The sequence below is a fragment of the Castanea sativa genome, chromosome 2 (assembly GCF_040712315.1).
Source record: "Castanea sativa cultivar Marrone di Chiusa Pesio chromosome 2, ASM4071231v1".
NCBI lineage: Eukaryota > Viridiplantae > Streptophyta > Magnoliopsida > Fagales > Fagaceae > Castanea > Castanea sativa.
The window spans coordinates 23,569,148-23,593,078 of NC_134014.1; the positions used below are offsets into that span (position 1 = coordinate 23,569,148).

The 23,931-nt window shown below is 39.2% G+C and overlaps 3 protein-coding genes across 3 annotated transcripts; 2 read left to right on the forward strand and 1 right to left on the reverse strand.

Moving 5' to 3' along the window:
* Positions 1–5,090: 5,090 nt before the first annotated feature.
* LOC142625091 (uncharacterized) lies at positions 5,091–5,648 on the forward strand. The gene has a single exon (XM_075798797.1). It carries the CDS (start codon positions 5,091–5,093, stop codon positions 5,646–5,648), a length of 558 nt encoding a protein of 185 aa, XP_075654912.1.
* Positions 5,649–16,822: 11,174 nt separating this feature from the next.
* LOC142625777 (GATA transcription factor 1) lies at positions 16,823–18,900 on the forward strand. Its single transcript, XM_075799490.1, has 2 exons — positions 16,823–17,289; positions 17,966–18,900. Exons 1-2 carry the CDS (start codon positions 17,116–17,118, stop codon positions 18,656–18,658), a joined length of 867 nt encoding a protein of 288 aa, XP_075655605.1. The 5' UTR covers positions 16,823–17,115; the 3' UTR covers positions 18,659–18,900.
* Positions 18,901–19,084: 184 nt separating this feature from the next.
* On the reverse strand, positions 19,085–20,632 carry LOC142625092 (uncharacterized). The gene is made up of 3 exons (XM_075798798.1): positions 20,438–20,632; positions 19,982–20,187; positions 19,085–19,715 (listed from the first exon to the last, which is right to left on the reverse strand). The coding sequence occupies exons 1-3, from the start codon at positions 20,630–20,632 to the stop codon at positions 19,085–19,087; spliced, it is 1,032 nt and encodes a 343-aa protein (XP_075654913.1).
* Between the last annotated feature and the right edge of the window lie 3,299 nt (positions 20,633–23,931).

Here is a 23,931-nt window from a genome sequence, read left to right on the forward strand (position 1 = left end):
TGGTATGTCGGGATCATAGCTAAATTTTGTATACCTTGGTTGAAGATTTAGTACTCAAAGGAGGGGTTCTAAATCATTCTACTGCTTTTTTCATGTTGCCATATGAGTATATATGGTTATATGACCATGCTTAAAAGAGTTTATGTTTATGCATGCATTATTGCCCTAATCTCAAAACACCTTTTGAAATGAACTTGGCTCTTCTAGAGATATGATATTAATGTGAGAATGTTGGTTTCTTTATGATTTGGTACATCATGTCGTTTGATGAATGTATTTTGTGTTTGTGGGAACCTCGTTGAGGTGGGATTATGATTTCTTTGATTCTAAGAGATAGGCTTTGAGATGAATGTGTAAGTTTATGATAAGGAATAATGGCTAGTAATAAGCTTTGATTTTGGTTTAGGTGTTACCAGTACCCAAGTCTGAACTCTTTCAACTTTAGACTCTCGGTTCCTCTGCTTTCAGGTAAGGGATAAGTTATATGAGCATTTGGTAAGTCATGAGGTTATTTTAAAGTGTATTATGCATTGAAAGGTTTTTTATTAGAGATATGACATATAATCATGTTTCAGACAAAGATATGTTCGTGAGCTTTCGAAACGTTATGTATATGATTTGAACATATTGATGCTATTACTAATTCCACGAACATGATGTTTAAAGAAAACAATGGAAATGCTTTTACTATGAAATGTTATGCAAACTATGAATTTCAGTATGATGTATAAGTATGAAATGTTTTTGAGTTATGTCCTCTAATTATCTGAACTCGGCCAGTAGGGGTTAAATTACTGGTTTTCCCTGGAAAATGTTATATGATTGGCCATTAAAGTGTGACTGGCTTTGCTGTACCCGCCCTTGTTGGTAACGACCAACTTGTGGAGGATGCCAACCAACCCCCATGGTTGAAGATATGGATTATAATGTGATTCCAGGAATATCTAGTATTGTGGGGAATGCTGGATGCCTAGCACAATGGTACTAGAAACCTCCCAAATAAGTACAGATTTATCAGATATGGACTAACCAAGATGTTATGAACAACTATATTATTTTATTGATCATGAGAGAATGAATTGTTTAAATGCATTATGAAAAGTTAAAAGCTCTCATGAAAGGAAGTTTATGATGAAAAGAAAAGCTATTCTTTAAAGATAAAAATTTCTGAAGTTCTACTGTGTTTTAAAGATAAAGAATCTAATGAAAATGTTTTAGTGTTCTATAAAGATAAAGCTTCTGATGATTGTGCTAGTTTATGTTAAAAAGTCATCAGATATCTATTCTTTATGAAGCGTTAAGTTTTACGATTATGAAAGTTATAATATTTTAGGAAAAGAAGTTTATAACGAAAAGTATTCTTATTTGTCAAGATGTTTCTAGTTTAAGACAAAGTTACTAATTATCTGATTTAAGTTAAAATGATTATTTTGTAATAAGACTATATATATGTGATTTTAAACAATCAACATTGTATTTGGTGACTTTGTAAGAAATAAAAGAAATTCAGCCTGAAAGGTTTTGATAATATTATTCTGATAAGAAAAAGGAGAACAATATTTTCCTACGAAAAACGTATAAGTTATTATTATGAATAGTATAAATACTATGCATGGAAAGATATTCTCCTATCTGAATAATTGTAAAATTAAATGATTTGATTTACATGCATTCTTATTAAATTCTTATGTATCTTACCCTTACTGAGCTGTGTAGCTCACCCCTTCCACTCTTTCAGTCAACAGATTTTAGTATCCGTTTGGATACAGATTAAATTTTCTGCGTCTAGCGTTTTCACGTTTTCTTCCCCTTTTTTTTTTTTTTTTCTTCAATGTTGCTGCATGCGTCAGGGACAGATGCTACTGTTCATGAACTGTAGCATGAACAGTAGCTGCATATGTTGACTTTTCAACCCTTTTCAGCTCCTTTTCACTTTTTTTTTTTTTAGGATTTTCAGCTTTTAACCGACAAATGGCACTGTATATTACTGTTCATGTACTGTTCATGGGACCCATAAACACTTTATTCAGAAAAAAAATATTAAAAATGGGACCCACAATACTATTCACACATTAAAAAATTATTTTGCTATAGTGTTTTCAGTTTTCAGCAATAAGTTCTATCTAAACGGACCCTTATTTTGGAGCAGAGAGAGCCTTAGTCGAGTTTTGGAAGGAGCTGGTTCTAGTTTTAATGTATAGATCCCAAATTAGCATTTGATGTTTAGTTTTGTAGTATTGTGGATTTTAGGATCTAATGAAAGTTGTGTACCTTAAAGTATTAAGAGATGTATTATGTGAGATTTAGAATTTAATTAACTGATGGATTATGTAATTCTTTGAGTATAGTGTAGATGCTCTGAATGTTAAGTGAAAGGTTATATCACTTAAGTAAAGAAACAAGAATGAAAAGAAAAAGTGAAGCTTTTGTAAAAGTTAAGTTAGTTCTTGTTAATATCATGTTTAAGCTTGATATTAGCATGCCGGTCATGGTCACAAATCCGGGTATCGAGTTTGGGGAGTGACAGGAAGGGTCCATCACCCACATGACAATGCAATCGTCATCACTTTGGTCATTGCAGACTACACGACTAGAAGGGTATTGGTAGATAACGAGAGTTCAGCAGATATCTTATATTACCCCGCCTTCCAACAAATGAGGCTTGGACAAGATCTAGTCCATCCAGTGAATTCACCCTTAGTTGGACTTGGAGGAACGAAGGTACAACCAGTGGGTACTATTACTCTACTCGTCGTGGTGGGGGCATATCCACAACAAATAGCTAAAGAAGTGAATTTTCTTGTCGTAGATTGTTTGTCTTCCTACAATGCCATCATTGGACGACCAACTTTGAATAATTGGAAGGCAATAACATCTACCTACCACTTATCTGTCAAGTTTCTAATAGATTATGGAATAAGGCAAGTACAAGGAGATTAGTTAACTGCTAGAGAATGCTACTTAGCCATGTTGGCTATGGATGAGCATGTGTACACGATGAACATAGAGGAGAGAAGGGTTGCTGCAAAGCCCACAGAAGTACTGGAAGACATTCCTTTGGACGAAGGTAATCCTAAAAAGTTTACAACAATTGGAACAAGTATGGAAGAAAAGATGAAGCAAAACCTCGTCCAATTTTTAAGAAAAAGTATTGATGTTTTTGCATGCTCCAATGATAGTTATCCGTTGTCACGCATTGACCAGTTGGTGGACTCAACAGCAGGTCATCAATTGTTAAGCTTCATGGATGCATTCTCAAGCTATAACCAAATAAGGATGGACGAGGCAGATCAAGAGAAGACATCCTTCATTACCAGTCAAGGTTTGTTTTGTTACATAGTGATGCCCTTTAGTTTGAAAAATATAGAGGCAACGTATCAGAGGTTGGTCAATCATATGTTTCGTCCTTAGATAGGACGGAATGTAGAAGTTTATGTGGATGACATGTTGGTGAAGAGCTTGGACGAGAAGAAACATCTGGACGACCTACAAGAAGCCTTTGACACTCTTAGACGATACAACATGAAGCTGAATCCAAACAAGTGTGCCTTCGAGGTTTCATCAGGGAAGTTCCTAGGATTCATGGTTTCATAGGGGGAAATTGAAGTGAATCCTGATAAGATCCAAGCGATACTAAACATGGAACCACCAAAAAATGTTAAGGAAGTCCAGTCTTTCACTAGACGAGTTGCAGCTCTAAACAGGTTTGCAGCTCTAAGTGTTTGTCATTTTTCAAAGTTCTTAAGAAGGCGTTTGAATGGACAGACGAGTGTCAGAAGGCCTTCTAGGATCTTAAGGTCTATCTTAACACGGCTCCCTTGCTAAGTCCATTTATACCAGGTGAGGAGTTATATTTATACTTAGCAATGTCCACACATGCAGTAAGTTTGGCATTAATCAGGGAAGAAGGAAAAGTGCAGAAGCCTGTTTATTACACAAGCCTGGCACTAAAGGGGGTGATAGGCCAATAATGTATTGACCCCTTGTAATGAATTAATCAATTAATTAGCCAAGTGAATTAATTAGGTTCAATTACATGCAATGAGCGTGGTAGCACAAACAAATCACCAAATAAAGTAAAATGCAACGAAAATTAAATTTGACATGGTGATTTGTTTACGAATGGAGAAAACCTCTGAGGCAAAAATCCCATCGGGTGATTTTAAGGTTATCACTCCCAAGAATCCCCTATTATCAAAACAAGTGGTTACAAGTTAAGGAATCCTAGTACTTTATACCAACCTACAGTTGAACCCTTACCCCAATGCCCAATTGGACTTGTTCTGTAGTGACAATCTCTCCTCGTATTGCACGACTCCCAGTATGTGACTAACCAATAGATGTGCGGATCCCAGTACGTGACTTTATCATCAACTTGAGAAGGATGTTGGTTACAAAGTTCTTCAGTTCATCACATGATAAAGATCACAAAGTTGCTTGGTCACAAAACCCTATAGTGTACAAACACAATAGCTTCTTCAAGATGAACTAGGGCAAACTAGGTTTCCAGTCACTCTTTTTCACACTTATGCAATTGTGCTCTTGTGCAATTGTGCCTCCGTGACGGTTTTTAAAATAATCCTTATATATGTTTAGGGTTGTGAGAAAAGAAAGCTCAAACATACATTCACGAATTGGATGAAAATCAGAATTGAAAATTTGTTTTTCATAAACCTCGACAGATACCCTATCTATCGAGCAGATGTCGAGCCTTGGGCTGAAATAGCTTCTTAAATCTCAATAGATACTAGCTGTCGAGCTTTAATGAACAACATTTCTTCACTTGATTCTTGGACAAACTTGCATGGCTTTAACACTTGAACTTGAAATCTTGTTTCTTGAAGCATTAAACACATCCTAAATCTACCCAAATATAAGTAAAGTGCGTTTTGTCAAACGATTGGCTAATTACATAAAATGTTGACATATGTTCCTAGCATGAATCACATATGTCCTAACAAGGGGCAGAAGGACAATATCCTGCGATGAAAAAGTTGGCTTTTGAGCTAATAACAGCTTCCAGGAAGCTAAGGCATTAGTTCCAAGCTCATATCATCATTGTCTTAACGGATCATCTGCTCAAGAAGGCAATGAACAAGCCGGAAGCCGCAAGACGACTGATCCAATGGGCCATAGAGCTTAGTGAGTTTGATATCAGGTACCTACCTAGAAATGCAATAAAGGCTCAAGCTCTAGCAGATTTCATTGCAGAATTCACTCCAAGCCATAGTGATTTAGACGAGGTGGATGAAGCCGAGACATGGGTCGTCTATTTAGATGGCTCGTCCACACTACATGCAGGAGGAATAGGAGTTATACTGAAATCCTTGGAAGGGGATAAGTTGAAATATGCAGCTCGTCTACAGTACCAAACAACCAATAATGAAGTTGAATATGAAGCCCTCCTCAAAGGGTTGGAATTGGCTAAGTCCTTACGGGCAGAGTCAGTAGTCGTCCAAGGAGACTCTCAGTTGATCATAGGCCAAGTGAATGGAACATGTGAAGTGAAGGAAAAACGGATGAAGAAATACCTCAGTAGAGTGAAGTGTCTTATTAAAAAATTCAAGGTAGCTAGTTTCTTACAAATCCCAAGGGAGGAAAACATGGAAGCAGACGCCTTAGCGAAGGCAACATCCACAGATGGATAGGTGGATGAGCTTGATAAAGTCCAGTATATGCCTAGCATAGATCTATTAGAGGTGCAGCAGATAAAAGGTGAAGGGAATTGGATGACCCCCATAATAGCTTACCTAAGGGATGGAAGGCTTCCAGAGGAAAGAGATAAAGCCAGAAAGCTAAGGATCAAATCAGCTAAGGATGTCCTTATAGACGAGGTGCTATACAAAAGAGGCTTCTCTCAGCCTTACTTAAGGTGTTTAGCTCCAGATGAAGCAAACTACGTATTGAGAGAAGTTCATCAAGGAGCATGTGAAAACCATTTAGGAGCAAGAGCACTAGTCCACAAGGTCGTTCGTGCAGGTTATTACTAGCCGACAATTCAAGCAGATGCCAAGGCTTATGTAAAGATGTGCGATCAGTGTCAACACTTCAACAACGTCCCTAGACAACCATCAAAGTACCTCACCACAATGATGGCCCCATGGCTCTTTGTGCAATAGAGATTGGATATTTTGGGTCCCTTCCAAAAGGAATCAGGCAGATGATGTTTTTGGTAACGGGAATTGATTACTTTACTAAGTAGGTGGAAGCTGAACTTTTAGCGAAAATCACACAGTAGAATGTCAAAAATTTCGTCTAGAAGAGTATTGTATGCCAATTGGGGTACCTAAGGTACTAGTGTCAGACAATGGATGATAGTTCGATAACACACCTTTCAGAGATTTCTGTGAGCAACTTGGAATAAAAAATCATTATTCCTCACCTTCCCACCCACAAGAAAATGGTAAAGCAGAAGTAGCAAACTGGTCCTTGTTAAAGATCATCAAGACTCGGCTTGAAGGGGCAAGGGAAGTATGGTCAGACAAGCTACTAGGTGTTCTATGGGCTTACAGGACGATTTTGAGAACCTCCACAGGGGAAACTCTTTTCAAACTAGCCTATGAAAGTGAAGCACTCATACCTGCAGAGGCGCACATGGCTAACCACAGGGAGATGAAGTATCAGGACGAGGAGAATGAAGAACAACTTCGTCTTAACCTCGATCTAATTGACGAGGTAAGAATGGATGTAGAGCAGAGGACAGCAAGGTATAAAAACCTCATAGCTAGACAATATGATACAATGGTGAAACCCAGGCGCTTCAACATTGGGGACCTCATCCTAAAAAGGGTCTCCTTGGCAACTAGAAACTCGGCCCATGGAAAACTGGGGCCAAATTGAGAAGGACCCTACAAGGTTATCAATTGCAAAAGGCAGGGATCATACTATTTAGAAGCCCAGATGGATGGAGGTTAGAGCACCCCTGGAACGTTGAGCATCTCAGAAGATATTATCAATAAAGAGTCAGCCTAGACGAGTATCATCCTAGATGAGCATCATCTTGGACGAGCATCATCATGGACGAAGTTGAAGTTATGTGTTACTTTCCTCATATTTATTTATGTCTATTTTTAGTACTACATGTTTTTAGTAATGTAATTTCCTAAAGGTGCATTAGCTTCCAACTTGTGCACTGTCTATGGACGAATTTGTGATAGACGAAGTCATTAGTCTGTTTGTACATAAGTATTTTCAATTCCTTCAAGGCAATAGCTTCTAAGCATGTGCCATGCTTGTGGACGATGTTTATGTTGTGTATATACAGTTTGGATTTCCAATGTATATAATGTTGTGTGAATTTCCAATTCTCATGTTAATTTCATTCAAACTAATCCACAATGTTAAGACATATGTGATTCATGTTAGGAACATATGTCAACATTTATGCAATTGGCTAATCTTTTGACAAAAACACAATTTACTTGTATTTGGGTAGATTTAGGATGTGTTTAATGCTTCAAGAAATAAGGTTTCAAGTTCAAGTGTTAAAGCCATGCAAGTCTGTCCAAGAATCAAGTGAAGAAGTGTTGTTCATTAAAGCTCGATAGCTAGTATCTATCGAGCTTTAAAAGAGCTGTTTCAACCCAAGGCTTGACAGCTGCTCGATAGATAGGGTATCTATCAAGATTTATGAAGTTCAGTTTTTTAGAGCTAATTTTCATCCAATCGGTGAATGTATATTTGAGATTTCTTCTCTCACAACCCTAAACATATATAAGGATTATTTTAAGAGTCGTCACAGGTAGCACAGTTGCACAAGAGCACAGTTCCATAAGTGTGAAGAAAAGTGTGATCGGAAACCTAGTTGCCCTAGTTCATCTTGAAAAACCTGCTGTGTTTGTACACCATAGGGTTTTGTGACCAAGCAACTTCATGATCTTCATCGTGTGATGAACAGAAGAACTTTGCAGCCGACATCCTTCTCAAGTCAGTGATCAAGTCGCGTACTAAGATTCGCGCATTTATTGGTTAGTCACGTATTGGGAACTGTGCAATACAATGAGAGATTGCCACTACAGAACAAGTCCAATTGGGTATTGTGGTAAGGGTTCAACTGTAGGTTGGTATAAGGTACTGAAATTCCTTTACTTGTAACCGCTTATTTTGATAATAGTGGATTCTCGAGAGTGGTGACCTTAAAATCACCTGGTGGAGTTTTTGCCTCGGAAGTTTTCCTCATTCATAAACAAATCACCGTGTCAATTTATTTTCCGCTGCATATTTATTTAGTAGGTGATTTGTTTGTGCTGCCACATACATTGCATGTTAATTTGATTAATTAATTAAATTTGGTTAATTAATAAATTAATCCATCATAAGGGGTCAATACGTTTTTGACCTATCACACAAGAAGGCTAAAGGCCCAAGACGAGTAAAATCTCCGGACGCAAGGATGTAACATTTATAAGCTTTATTTAAATAAAGATAAAGCGAAGAAAAATAAACCTAAGGCAAATTCGTCTAACTAATGGACGAGATACAGTATGCACACAAAATTATTTAAAATCCATGGATAAATTTAACCAGCCAAACAGTCCAATCTTTGGACTAGTAAATGCTGGAAACGTCTTGCCTAAAGACGAATAAAGGATCATCCAACCTATGGACGAGGGATAATGCAAGCTATAAATCAAATTTATGGACAAATAAAGCTAGCAAAGGAAATACCATTCATAGACAAGTTATACTTGACATTTAAAGAGTGGTAAGTGTTGAACATGAGCAAATTATTTTAACATGAACGAGCTAAATGCCTTCATGAGTGGACAGACCACACTTAAAATCATAAGATGTAACATGGACGATGTAAACAAAGGAAATTCATTCATACATAAAATGTATAACATGTTCAACAACAAGTGAAGAATGAAGATGAAAATAAACATTCATTCATAAAATGTAAAGAAGGGTAGACGACCATCATCCAAAAACCCTTATATTGTTCAAAGCCAATGAAGGCCATTGTATCTGTTGCACGTCCATAAACTTGGACAAATAGATTGTACTTAAATAAAATTTAAAACAAAGCCAAAAACAACGGGCATCCCCAACAAACTGAAATAAATAAATTTTCTAAAAAAAGAAATAAATTTACTAAGATAAACCACTGGCGGCATTGCCTCTAGACTTTAGGTTGTCCTTGCTGGCATCAGTGGCGTCTTGGGCAGATTCTGTTGAAGCGTCGTCCACAATGTTAATGTCTTCGGAGCTCGTCTGAAGCAGGGAACTCTTTGCTGTAGTGGGGATCTTGAAGGAGTTAAAGTCTATTTCAGGATAAGCCTCCTTGGCGTCAGAACGAAAATTCTCAAAGCGAACAGCATAGTGGCGATCTAGACGAGTAGTAAAATCGTCTGACTTCATGAAGGCTGCAATGGCTTCCTCCTTATCCTTCTCCAAAGATGAGGTAAACTCTTGGATTTTCACCTCAAGATGACCAATGCGGGTCTCCTTTTCAATAGAATCTACCTTGAGCTCTTCCACCTCATTCTTTAACTTCTTTTCAATCCCCAAAAGACGAGTGACCTCCTCAGTCTGCTTGATTACCTCCCCCCTCTTTAATAGAAGCTTGTCCTTCAGTTCCTTGTCCTTGGCCTTAACAGCCTTAGCCTCGTCACAAAGTTTCTTGGCTTGGCTGGATGCAATATAAAACTTCGCCATGGCCTGAAAAATGAATGGACGAAGGAGAGTTAGAAATTTTTCACAAATTTCTCAGAAAATAAAATAAGAATGACGAGGAAATTACATACCTTGAAGAGGTCGTGGATGGCAGAGCTCTCAAAGTCCTTCACTAACATGTCATAGCAAGCATTCACTTCTTTGTCAGTGATGATCCCTTTGAATGTCTTCCAAGCGTAATCCTCATCTAACACCAAATTAGGATGACACTTGGTTGGAATTGAGGGATGAATCTTATGAGAAGTTTTGGTTGCAGGAGGAGGATTCTCAGGCTGGACGGATGAAGGAGTGGTTTGGACAGGAACCAAGTTCACTGCCGAATCGTCCAGGTTTACCGTAGTGGGTGGAAATTTTGGAACCTTGGGAGGAGGAGTCTTGCCAGGTTTTTGCTTCTTTGAACCTCGATGACTTGGAAGATCACCATGGTCAACAAAGCTTGAAATACCCTTCCTCTTCCTAACCTGGACGACAGGCTTCTGGACAATCAGAGGAGTTGCCTTGTCTTGGACCTGGACGTCCTTTTCACCCTCAGTGCCACTAGCAATGGGTTTCTCTTTGTTTTCCTTCATAGTGGCTAACCCTGTGATGAAGAAGACAGAGTTAATATATATATAATGTATGGACAATGCTTAGTCCGACGAGTGGTCTCCACGTGTCCAAGATTTTCTCTAGTAGGCTCAGGACCAAGTCCCCAAACGGCTAGATGACTAAGGGTTACCAAGCTATGGAAGGACCTCTCAAGGAAAGCGCGAGCTTTATCAATACGCTCCAAATGAAAATTGTCCAAGTGTGGACGAATAATAGCTGCACCAACATAAGAGAAGGATAGAAGAGGAAAAAGTTAAACAAAAGAAAGGAAGAAAGACATACCCTTAGGACGAAGACGACCTAGGGCACTAGTAAAAGGTGGGAAGAGGGCATTATTTACATCAATTGGGTCCCCAGCCCAATTTCCAGAAATAAAAAAGAATTCATTCTTCCATAACCTAGTAGAAGAACTACAACCCCTAATCAAACTAAATTAAGGACTCCTAGACAAGAACTGGTAAAAACCAGTAGACCGTTTAATCTCTGAGGATTTATAGCAATAAAGGAACTCATCCACTATGATTGGACGGTTCCCCTCAAACACCTCACGCCATAACACTTGTATGGCTACTATCGTTCTCCATCCATTAGGATTGAGTTGGTTTGGTCCAATACCCAACCTATGGAAGAGACCTCTACAAAAAGAATTTAGAGGAATCCTAAGGCCTACCAAGAGGTAAAAAGTATATACACCAAAACCTGAAAGAGGAGAACAACATCATTCCCCCCTTTTAGGTAGACGAGGTCTAAACTCACTAGAAATTTGATATCTACCTACAAAAGTATTCAACTTACTTGCGTCTAGAGTAGACGACACCTCAGGGGGCACAATTGTAGATTACATTCTTTTCCTCCTCTTTGTCTTGAGGAGGACTAGATGACCTACTCCTTCTGGACGAGCTAGCCTCAGCCTCAGCCTCAGCCTCAGCCTCAGCCTCAGAAGTCGTCCTACATTACATTTCCTAGAATTCCTTTAAGGGAAAACCAGGAATCCCAGACGAATAATGCTCGCCTTAGGAACTACTATCACTACTACTACTGGTGTTATCCTCACTACTACTCTCATTACTACCATTACTTCCAGGGGACTCGTCTATTTCCCTCTCAATACTACTACTAGATGTAGACATGATCAAAAGAATGAACAAGAAGAAAACCTAAGGATGAAGGGAAGGAAGTACCTTACAAGAAACTAAAGACGAAGACGACTAGATGAAGCTCTTAGATGAGATGGTAGAAAGGAATTTATCAGAAAAGTGAAGGGTAAGAGAGAGAGTACATATATTTATAGGCCCCAGATGTGGGTCAACATAGCGACGCGGACCCATCAGGAGCTGACACGTGGCATATACCTCGAAAAAGTGAATCGACACGACAAGTCAACCAATAAGATTGTGACACATGGCATGATCTAAAGTAACAAAAATCAACCTACACAAGGACGACACATGGCACACCAACTGACCATTAAAATATTGACACGTGTCAAACATAAAAGGTGAATCAGAGTTTTGCTACATTGTTTAAGACGACCCTTGGACAAAGGGGGCAACTAATGGTGAACCAAAAATTGAACTATCTCCAGTTTGTCCATAGTGTCGTCCAAGTCCCGAAAAGGATGTCCCAGTATAAAGAGGTCATCTAGCATAAGAAGGTCGTCCAGCACGAAAGCACTTGGACGACCTCCCAACACTTAGAAACTTTCAAGATAAACTTATATCCAAAGGCTTATAATCCGGACCACGTTCTACTATTGTGAAATCTGAGCAAAATCCTTATTCATCGCTCTAACTTCCTACTAAGTTCTTAACTTTCTAATGGTAGTTGTAGAAGATAAGTCTGAACATTCTAACTCCTATAGTAGTTGTAAAAGATAAGACTGAACCTTCTAACTTCTATAACAATTGTGGAAGTTAAGTATGAACCTTCTAACTTCCATCCATGTTGACTTAGCTCTGTTACCTTCCCCGATGCTTATCCTTCCCAAAATGGTCAAGAACCATGACTGTCCCCAAAGCTCTCCCAAGGTGGTTCGGCTCCTCGGGAACCGCCGCTAATCCTTCATTATCTTCCTTTGTCCTCGGCCTATTAACTCAAACTTAATAATCCCTTTGACCATCCTCGGGCTTCTATCTATCCTCAAGCACGGCTCACAGCCCAATACACCTACTCAGTCTATTTATTATCACACCATCAAAATGAGAAATTTACCATTATTATATAAAATTACTCTTTTCTTTCTTGTTTTAGGGCTAAATGATGATTGTAAAATGGAGTGTTTACACACACCAAGCTTAATTGATCTTCACTCCTCAAATATTACATCAGAATTTTTTACTTTTTATTTGTTTAACAAAACTCATAAGTTCCAGCTCATCCAAAAAAATAATAAATCAAGTTTGAATACAAAAAATTGAGTTCAACGTTAAGCTTGAACTAGGTGATAGATTAAGAACCATCTTGAATACTTAATTTTTATAGGAACCATCTTGAATACTTCAAATGTTCGACTTGATTTGACTTGTTATTGCCCTACTTATTAAAAATATCATAAAGCTAGGTGATAGATTATCTTTAATTTTATTAGATTTTTTTGGGCAAAAAAATACCACTTTGGTCCTACGTAGTGGATCACTATCAATTTTATCTATAAAATTAACAATTAATTTGGTCTATATTATTTTTAATTTGCAGTCAATTTCCATTATTAGTTAGTTGATGGTAGAGTACAAATTACTATAAATTAAAAATAATAGGGACCAATTTAGCTGCTACTGAAATATAAGAACCAAGTTGACCTCAAAATGTAGAGACCGAAATAAATTTTTTTTGGTTGGCAATATAATTCAAAGAATAATTTTTAATTGATATTTTTAATTCCACTCCAATGACCATTTCACCTTTTGGTTATCATTTGAGTCAAAATCCACGATACTTTCACAACATTTTTAAACAAATCTTAAGTAGCAATATTACATTTTCAACCACAAGTAATAATATGCCACATAAAATTTATTGTGAAAATATTATTAAAGTATTGTGCACCTAGCTTTTCTCTGCATATTGATTTTTTTATAGGGTGTATATATTGATTTAGTAACTGAAAATTTTAATCATTATCATACTCCTATGTTCTATGTTTCTAATGCATTGTGAATTGAATGTTCACAACAAATAAAACTGTAGTCAATAATAATGGGATGAGAAGTAGAACCGAGCATTAGTATCCGGTTTCTACAAAATATCTCATTTTATCATCTTAAAATCTACTTTACCTATTATACCATTCCACTTTACAACACACCTAACATCTCAACTTTTATTTTCCTATACAACACATTAAAATAATAAATCTACACAATAAAACATTTTTTTTTATGTTTCTCTTCCTTCCTTCCTCTCTCTCTCTCTCTCTCTCTCTCTCTCTCTCTCAACCACTCATCACCTTTATCACTACCATGAAGACCCAAAACCCCCAGCATAGAAACTCAACCCAACCATCATCAACACAACTACCTCCCAAACCCAAATCAACCCAACCATCAACAACACAACCACCCACCAATCCACTCAAAACTTTTCAATCACCACCCACCGATCCACCATCAATAACACCACCACCCACTGATCCACCATCAACAACACAACCACTACCCAAACCCAAAACTTTCCAATCACCACCCACTAATCCACCTCCACGACACCACCCTAATCCACCATTAACAACACAACCGCTACCCACCAATCCTCCACCATGGCACCACCCCGATCTGCCACATCTACCACATCAAAATCAAGAGCTCCACCAACCCATAAGACCCACAGAGGGTTGATTCAAGGAGAGAGAGAGAGAGAGAGAGAGAGAGAGAGAGAGAGAGTGAGTGAGTGAGAGAGGGAAAAGAGATCAGAGAGCGAAGAGAACCTGCCCAAGCCACGCAACCACCTACCCACGTTGCACAACCACCAAACCCACGCCCCTCAACTGCCTGCCCATATCGCCCAGCCACTAGAACCACGCGGCCGTACCACCTGATCCATGCAACCACCGTATGATCTAAGGGGCAATGGAGAGGGAGTGAAACACAAAGGGGGGTGAGAAAGAGGGGTTGAATGAGACAAAGAATTGGAAACTAAAAAAAAGAGATGAAAAAAGTGACAGGGAGAGAGAGGAAAAGAGAATAAAAAACTATTAAATAAGTTTACAATTTTGCTACAGTACCATCATAAATTTAGGATGATACTGCAACTAAGTTGTAAAATTTTTTATAATTAGAAGTCTGGATAACGCATCTTATTAGTGGCTTGATGCTAAAATTTAGCATATTTGGAGTTTTACAATTCGCGATATTGATCTCTAAAATGGATAGTCGCATGTATTATTGGATTAGTAAGGTATTAATAACAAGGGTAAAATGCAAAACTAACTCTCTAAGTTTTTTCATATTTTCATTTCAGTCCTCTAACTTTGATTTGTTCATTTCAGTCCTCTAACTTTCAAGTTTATTCAATTAAGCCTTTTCTATCATCTTTTGTTATATCTTGTAGTTAATTTTTCAAATTTTTTAAACTTTTCTTTAAATTTTTTAAATTAAAAAAAAATTCAACTAATGATTGAAAAATATTTTTCTAATTTTTTTTTTCAAAAAATTTTAATAAAAGTTGACGAAAATTGAATAAATTTAAAATTTAGAGGACTAAAATGAACGAAAGTAAAGTTAAAGAATTAAAATGAAATCTGAAGAAATTTAGAAAGTAAATTTCATATTTTAGCCTAATAATAATAATAATAATAATAATAATGGCAAGCATGACTTCCTTTTTGAAAAAAGTATTCATCTGTAGCATGTGACATGCACGTTGTTGAGAGAACGTGACAATTGTGTCTTTCGTATTTGCCTATGCATCCATCCCACCTACTACTACTCAATTGGGCAAATGGCTAATGGCAACGTGGGTGGACCCCTTTCACATGCAAATACAAGTTGAACTTGCATCCGAGTCCCACCACCACAATTCTAATTTAATTGTAATTCAAGAATACTCAAACTCAAGTAAAAACTCCGGGCAAAGCAAAGAATAGCATATTGTTTTTCATTAAAATTTATTACTATCCTTTTTGAAACTTTAAAGGTAAAAATTAGATGCAATACTTTCATTATGTTTTTTAACACATACTTTTTAATAAGCAGAGTAATAGAATTAAGCAGTGGCTCTCTCTTAAAAAAAAAAGTAGTGAGATGTGCTAATGTGTCATTGTGTGTGGGTGGTACAATAAACTTACCAAAAAGCTCAAATACCAACGTATAATGTAGCATGAAGCGATGATTACAAGCAGGTTTTTTTTTTAAGAAAAAAAAAACACTTTGTTGGTTTGAATTTAATTATTTATTGAAAAAGATAACATTATTTGCATCTCATTCTTCAATACAACCAAGTGTGCATTCCTAAATTTTATTCTTATAAAAAATTTATCTTATCTTATGTATCAAGTTATTATTCATAGTGATTTATATCTATCACTAATATCATTTTACAACTTATCACCTCATTGTGAAAAATTATTATCAAGAAAAGTTTGTGACTGAGGGTCCGTTTGGATAGAACTTATTGCTGAAAACTGAAAACACTGTAGCAAAATAATTTTAAAATGTGTGAATAGTACTGCGAGACCCATTTTTAATGAAAAAGTGGCTGAAAAGTAAAATTTGTGGGTCCGTGAACAGTGCACGAATGCACTGTTTACAGAAGACTTGGTCAACAACTGCGGCTGGGAAGGAAAAAAAAAAAAAAACTAAAGGCTGGACGCTAGACGCAGCCTCCCAATCCAAACACACGCTGAGTGTGTGTTTGAATTGAGTGTTTGCTAAGTTTGGCGTTTTAGAGCCCGAGTTCCACACATTGTTCATGGACCAGCCACCTACAGAAAAAAGTTTTTAGCTTTAAAAAATATTTTGCTATAACATTTTTAGTAATAAGTTTTTAATTTCTAGCAAAATAAATAGTATCCAAACAGACCTGAGAGTCCAAAATTATTAGATAAAGAATTGTAGTTAGAGAGTAGGAATGAGAGTGACTAACTGAGAGTAGATTAAAGACTAATGAGGAAACAATATAGTACTACCAACAAGATCATCGCCGCCACGTGCGGTATCTAGAGGGGCAAGCAGGTCAAAGACTTTCAAAATTCAAAAATAACCCAGAGCACCGTGTATCCACGGGTCTTCATTCCATTGGTCAGTTGACGTGTACATTGTGAAGGTCGTCCAGTCATTATTACCTTCACTCCTTCCAGTCATTTACGTCTATATCCCTACACTACATATAATAAAAACCATAATAGGCAAGAAAAAAACAAGGTAAATGTACCTGTAAACAATAAAGAGAATTGAAAAGGTTAGTTTAACCAACAAACTTAAAAAGGATTGAAATCTATTTATATAATAGGAGGGTTACACACCTCTTCTGTTTCTGTCACTCCTAATAATTACAGTGACATGGGTCCCACTCCCACGTTAAAGAAAAGAAAAGGAAAATCATGTAACGGTCCAAGATTATAAAGTCCCTATTGAAAATATCGTAGATAAGAATGAACCCAACAGTAGTAGTATAACGTTAAAAAAGGAAAATAAAGGAAATAGCCAAAAAATCGACATCCCCTCGTTCCCAAACCAAACGCTATATCGTGATGATAATATAGGCGAAACAGAACAAAGACTTCAGAAAAAAAACCTCTCTCTCTTAAAAAAAAAAAACCTCTTTTTTCTTTGTGACTCTCTCTCTCTCTCTCTCTCTCTCTCCCTAAAAAGAAAAGCCCTTTTGGTTGGCTGGTTTTTCTCTCTATTGTGTGTGGAAATGGAGTTAGACAAGGCGGATCGTTTCGTGGAAGACCTGTTGGACTTTGGGTCGGACATAGGCGAGGGAGACGAAGAGGATGATAAGAAAAGGAAAGTTTTGTGTCAGCATGACCCGACGTCGTCGTCGTCGTTTGGTGTTTTGTGTCCCGAACATCCTACCAGTTTGTTATCAGTAAGTTTTATCGGTTATTTTATTTGGTGTTTTGATTTTTTTGGTGAGAGAAAACTGAAGAACGAGTTCGGCGGTGACTCGGCCGAGTCTGAGGCTTACGTGGGATACCCTTAGTGGGTATTTAGTGACTCGGTTAGGGTTAGTGTGTTGGACCGAGTTGACTCGGACGTTTTTCGAACGAGTCTCTGAGTTTGGATTCCCCGAGTCGAGCATGTTTTGTAATGACTCGGCCGAGTCAAAGCTGATGGCTTCGACTTGGTACTGGGACTGTGATAGAAAGAGAGAGGCTGCGGTTGGAGATGTAAACCCTAGGTGGCATTTTTAACGTAATTTGGAATAGAACTGAAGGGTATTACCGTCAATTCGCAAGTACAATAAAAGTCTTAATTCTCGTGAGCTGTGACTCACTAGGTTGTAGTTGTACCAATAATAAATATTGTCCCATATCTTCCACCACCTCTGATACTCCCACTCAAACCATGTCAAAAAGTCAATATTGCCCATCAACCTTTTGAACATTCTCTTATTATAATAATAATATAGAAAATAATAGCCTCTCACTTCATTTTGGGGGTTGTTGGCACGTGCTAAACTAAAAATGGAGATGCCTCGTCACGTGTGTAATTAAGTATTCTGATTTTGGTGGCGATGGTTTTTGTTTGTGGTTTAAACACAGGGGGAGTTTGTAGAAGAAGAACTGGAATGGATATCTAACAAAGACTCATTCCCAGCAGTGGAATCATTCATTCTCTCGGAGGACCCAGGAACTACTCTTCCAAAGCACAACAGCCCAGTCTCTGTGCTTGAAAACAGCACCACCAGTAGCCACAGTAATAGCAACAGCAACAGCACCAACAGCAACAGCAATGGCAGCAGTAACAACAACAACAACAAAACTCTTATGAGCTGCTGCAGCGACAGTTTCAAAGTCCCCGGCCGCGCACGAAGTAAGGGGTGCCGGAGGCTGCGCCGTGATAATCAGCGTTTTTGGAGCCAACAGGCGGCCGCGGCCAACAAGATTGTGAAAGCTGAGAGGGAAGTGTTGACGATGAGAACTACAACGACTACTACTACTACTACTACTACCACGACGATTGGGAGGAAATGCCAGCATTGTGGAGCTGAAAAGACCCCGCAATGGCGTGCTGGGCCTCTCGGGCCGAAAACACTGTGTAATGCTTGTGGTGTGCGGTACAAGTCCGGGAGGCTGGTGCCTGAGTACCGACCCGCGAGTAGCCCAACGTTCTTGCCCAAGATGCATTCGAATTCGCACAGGAAGATAGTAGAGATGAGGAGGCAGAAGGGAATGGGAACGGGAATTGGAATTGGAATTGGGATGGTGGTGATGAAGTCTGTGGATAAAGGGTAGGATTAGGTTAGTGCTTTAATTTTTTTTTTTTTTTTTTTTTATTTTTATTTCATATGTTAGCATAGTTAGGAGTTAGGGGTTTGGTTGTAATGTGGTGGTTTAGATGATTAGGGAAAGTTCTTTGTTTCGATGAAAGGCCAGTTAGGGGAATTTTGACTTTAGTGTGTTTGGTTCTTTATGCTATAGACTAGAAAGCAAGATAGTGTTCTTTGGTTTCTGGCTAATTTAATTCTTTTTCTCTATTGCTTGGATTGGAGATGATGGTGGATTGGGGAATTTGTGGATTTCTGAACTGGCTCTTCTGATGATTTTTTTTTCCCTTCCCTTATGGTTATTATGCATGATAATGTTGAACTGACTTACTAAGTAGTACCTCTTTCTTTCTTTTCTTTTTTTTGATAAACAGCATAAGCTTACTTTCATTAATCAGAAAAAATTATTCAAATTGATTACTTCAGATTGAACTTGGTTCATTATAACAGGGGGAGTATCTTCCACCCAAATGAGACAATCGTTCACCCCCTTGGCATGTTGAGCCAAAAGATGGGCTGCAACATTCCTAGTTCTACTGATATGGGCTATTTCCCACGAGTTGAATTGACTCTTTCCCATCTGCAGTCCTTCAACAACCTTCTGGATAGAAGTTGGACTTGGAACTTTGCCTTGCAGAGCACTCACCACCACTTGTGCATCACTTTCAAGTGTAACATCCTTAAGCCCGAGGTCCCATGCCAGTTGAAACCCTTCTTCAGCTGCTCTAGCTTCAGTTTCTAGTGCACCCCACGGCCATTCGAACCTCTTGCTCATTGCCCCCATCAGCTGCCCCCATTCATTTCTAATAACAACTCCAACCCCACAGCCCCTTCCATCCTTGAATATTGCACCATCTACATTGATTTTATAGCAGCCCGGTCTAGGGGGGGTCCAATGGGACTTTGCAGCAGGTGAAGGTCTGGCTGAAACTTGCTGAACCTGTCTTACTTCCTTAGCATATTCCTTGGCTTCCTTCACGATCCCCTCAACACTCCTATTTTTTCCTCCATGTCTTATATTATTTCTGTTGTTCCACAATTTCCAGGCTGTAATTGCAAACAGTTCCCAATCCACCCTCGGGCACCTCTCGTCCAGCGTCCACGTCTGGGCTTCTTCTTTTTTTCAGCGCGTCTGTCACTGTTCATTGGCCATGAACAGTGATTTTAGGCCAATGAACAGTAATTTTGACATGAACAGTACTTTTTACGCATTTAAAAATTATTTTGCTACAGTGTTTTCAGTTTTCAGCAATAAGTTCTATCCAAACACACTCAATTTATGTCCAAAAACTCCATATGAGATTCAGGAAGAAAAGGCAGCTTCAGCTTTGTTGCACCCCAGACCTCTTTTGCTGTTTTGCAACCCCATAGCACATGACCTGATGTTTCATTTTCTCCACACACATCACAGCTGACCCCTTCCTCAATTCCCCTTGCCTTCAACCTCCACTTAGTTGGCAGGATATTTTTGCTGGCCCTCCACATAAAATGTTTAACCTTATTCGAGCAATCCAAATTCCAGATTAACTTCTAAAGAGCTTTTAATCTTGACCCATCAGAGCTTTCACCGCCTCTCTACTTTGCATCTGCTTTGTTGCACACATCTTTGGGCTACTCTATATGCACTTTTGACAGAAAATCGTCCATTTGGAGTCCAAGCCCAAATCAAAGAGTCTTTAGGCAGCCTAGGACTTATTGGAATACCCAATATTACTTGTGCTTCAAAGGGCAGGAAGGTGTTATTTACCTTTGCAACATCCCAACTTCTTCTGTCCATATCAATGAGACTTGAGACCATCACACTTTCATTGGAAGGGCTCTTCGGGTTGACCACCTTAAAGGAGTCTAGTGTTGGAATCCACCTATCTTCCCAAATTTGTACCTTTTTCCTGTTGCCAATTACCCATCTGGCTCCCTTTTCAACAACATCCTTCGCCGCCATGATGCTCCTCCACACATAGGATGGTCTACTCCCCAATTGCGCCTCCCTAAAAGAGTATCCTGCAAAGTATTTTGCCTTGAAAACTTTGTGGACCATGGAGCCTGGGTTTTGCTGAATCCTCCACACTTGTTTGGCAAGGAGGGCAAGGTTGAAGGCTTTTAAATCCCTAAACCCCATTCCCCCTTCTATTTTTGGAGTGCACAGTTTGTCCCAAGCTATCCAGCTTTGGGCCACAGCTTTGATGAGAATCTCTCTACCCGCATTAGAGAGAAGTTTTCCTTTCCACCCGGCAATTTTTTTGCCCACAAGATGTTTTATGCGATTAAATGCTTTCCTTTTACCATTTCCCACTAATGGCGACAACCCAAGGTACTTCTCATGATGTTTTATGATTTGAGCTCCAAACTAACTTTTCACTTGTTCTTGGACATCTTCACAAGTATTTTTGCTGAAGAAGAGAGAAGTCTTCTCCTTATTGAGTATTTGACCCGAATCGGCTTCATAATCCTCAAGCACCTTTAGCACCCTTCGGCCCTCTTCAACTATAGCTCGACAAAAAATTATGCTATCGTCCGCAAACAATAGATGGGAAATTCTTGGGGCTCCCCTACAAACCGCAATTCCTTTTATATACCCCGCTGCCTCCTCCTTTAACATGGCCGTCAAACCCTCTGCACAAAGTAGGAAGATGTAAGGTGAGATTGGATCACCTTGCCGGAGCCCCCTTGATGGTGTTATCTACCTTTGGGTTCCCCGTTAATCAGTACCGAGTGTAACACTGTGGTCACACACATCATCATGAGGGAAATCCAATTATCATGGAAGCCCATCTTTTTCATCATTGCTTTTAGATAAACCCATTTTACCCTGTCGTAGGCCTTGCTCTGTCAAGCTTAATGGCCATGAGAGCTTCCTTTCCCTTTTTCCTTTAATCGATATTGTGCATTGTTTCAAACGCCACAAGCACATTATCCGTTATGAGCCTTCTTGGAACAAAAGCACTCTGTGCTTCATCAATCACTACTGCAAGGACTTTTTTCAGACAGTTAGCTAGTACTTCTGATATAATTTTGTAGATCATATTACACAAGCTAATCGGTCTGAAATCAGTAATCTTTTAGGGGTTCTTAACTTTTGGAATAAGGCATATATAAGTTTCATTAATACAACTAGGCAGAACAGCAGCATTCAAAGCATCCAAGACACAATTTGTTACATCACAACCTACAATATCCCAATATTTCTGATAAAAGATAGGAGACATACCATTCGGGCCCGGGGCTTTTGTGGGATGCATTTGTTTGAGTGCTCTTCCTACTTCATCAGCCCTGAATTCAGCTAGTAGCTCATCATTCATATCCAGTGTGACCCGGGTGTTGATTGCACTCAAACTGGCTTCAAAGTTAGTGGGGGTGGTCAGACCTGAAGATGGTAGAAAAATACTCCAATATAATGTTCTCAATCCTTCCATGATCTTCCTGCCACACCCCTTCCATGTTTTCTAGCCCCACAATCCTATTTTTCCGTCGTCTTTGGCTAGCCGTGGCATGAAAAAACTTTGTATTCCGATTTCCCCATTTGATCCATAGTGCTCTAGACCTTTGATTCCACATTATTTCCTCTTTAAGTAGCACCTTATTTATTTCCTCCTTCAGGTTTCGAATCTCCTCCGCCTTCTCATTGGTGCTTTCCGTGGCTTCCAGTTGTTGAAGATAGGATTGTTTCTGCCTTAGTACTTTGTTTACATTTCCAAATTCCCTCCAATTCCACCTCTGCAATTGATCTTGACACCGCTTTAGTTTGTCCGTAACAGAGGACTCTAAGCAATTTCTGACTGGATCCCAAGCCGATTCTACCACCTCCCTGCACTCTTCCTCCCTTATCCACATAGCTTCGAAACGCTTCTTTGGTGGCTTTTTTGGTTGGGTGCGTTTGAGCGTAAAGGCCAGAAGACAATGATCAGATACTGACATTGAAAAATGATAGACGCTTGCCTCAGGAAATATTGTCATCCACCCATCGTTCGCTACCATCCTATCTAATTGAAGCTTTGTTCTCTGATTCCCAAAACACCTGTTGCACCAAGTGAAGCGCTGCCCCACAAAACCCAAATCCACTAATCCACACCGTTCCAAACAAACTCTAAAACCTTCCATCTGTTTTACCTCTCTTTCTGACCCACCCAATTTTTCAAATGGATGCATTATCTCGTTGAAGTCTCCAAATACAATCCACGGCATGTCGCATTGTAAACTCAAGTTTTCCAGCAATTGCCACGAGATGAATCTCTTCTCTGTCTCGAGTTGGCCGTAGAAGCCAGTCACACGCCATGGTCTCGATGAAGAATCTTCTCGGACAACCACATCTATGTGGGAGTTTGAGCAACTCTTAAAACTAACATTGGCACCTTCTTTCCACAATAAAGCAAGTCCGCCACTTCTATCGTCGCTTGGAACAACAATACCCTGTGTGAAATCAAGCTTTGACTGAATCCCCTTAATCTGACTCGCACTGACCTTTGTTTCTGCAAGGAAGACCAGCAGAGGATCTCTAGAGCTCTAAGCTCATTGGCGAGGGTTCGAACCGCCGAGGTAGACCCCAACCCCTGGTAGTTCCAAGCATTGATACTCTTGGGCTCGGCGGTACTGCGTCGCAGCCACCGCCTCATCGCCATCCATTTGCTCCTCATCTCCTAAGGAAGGTTTGGTCTGTTTCTTACCTTTTCTTCTTTTCTGGTCGACTACATTTGGGTCTAGTTCTTTAAGTGGAGTTGGGCCTTCTCGTTTCTAGGCTATTGGAGTTAAGCCCACCTGCGTTGGTTCATTCTTTCCTTCCCTCGCCAAACGTTTCCAATGCCTACTCTTTGGGCCTAGCTTTTCAGAAGTCCATCCCATTTTCGGATCAAACAGCATGTCAATTGGGCTTTGTTCATCTTCGAATTGGTTTGGGCTTGGCTCTTGCTTCGTTATGGACCGGTTTGGCACCAACTCAAATTTGAATTTTGGCTCGATCCCTTGACATGTTGCTTTCTCCCACTGCATCCCCTCTTGTGTTTCGGGCTGGGCTGGTTGAGTCTCAGATGATCTTTCACCAATTTGTACTATAGTTCCCGCTGCTTTTTCGTCCCCTATGTTACCCTTACCTTCTTCATGTAACTCCCTTGTCTGGTTCGGTGGGGAATCATGTTTTGTTGCTTCCCATGCAGGGCTAGTGTTGCCCCTAGTGTCCAGCCTAGGCACGTGATCTCTGCCACCCCTTTCCTTCTCCCTAGCCACACGGATTTTCACCGCCCCTTCCTC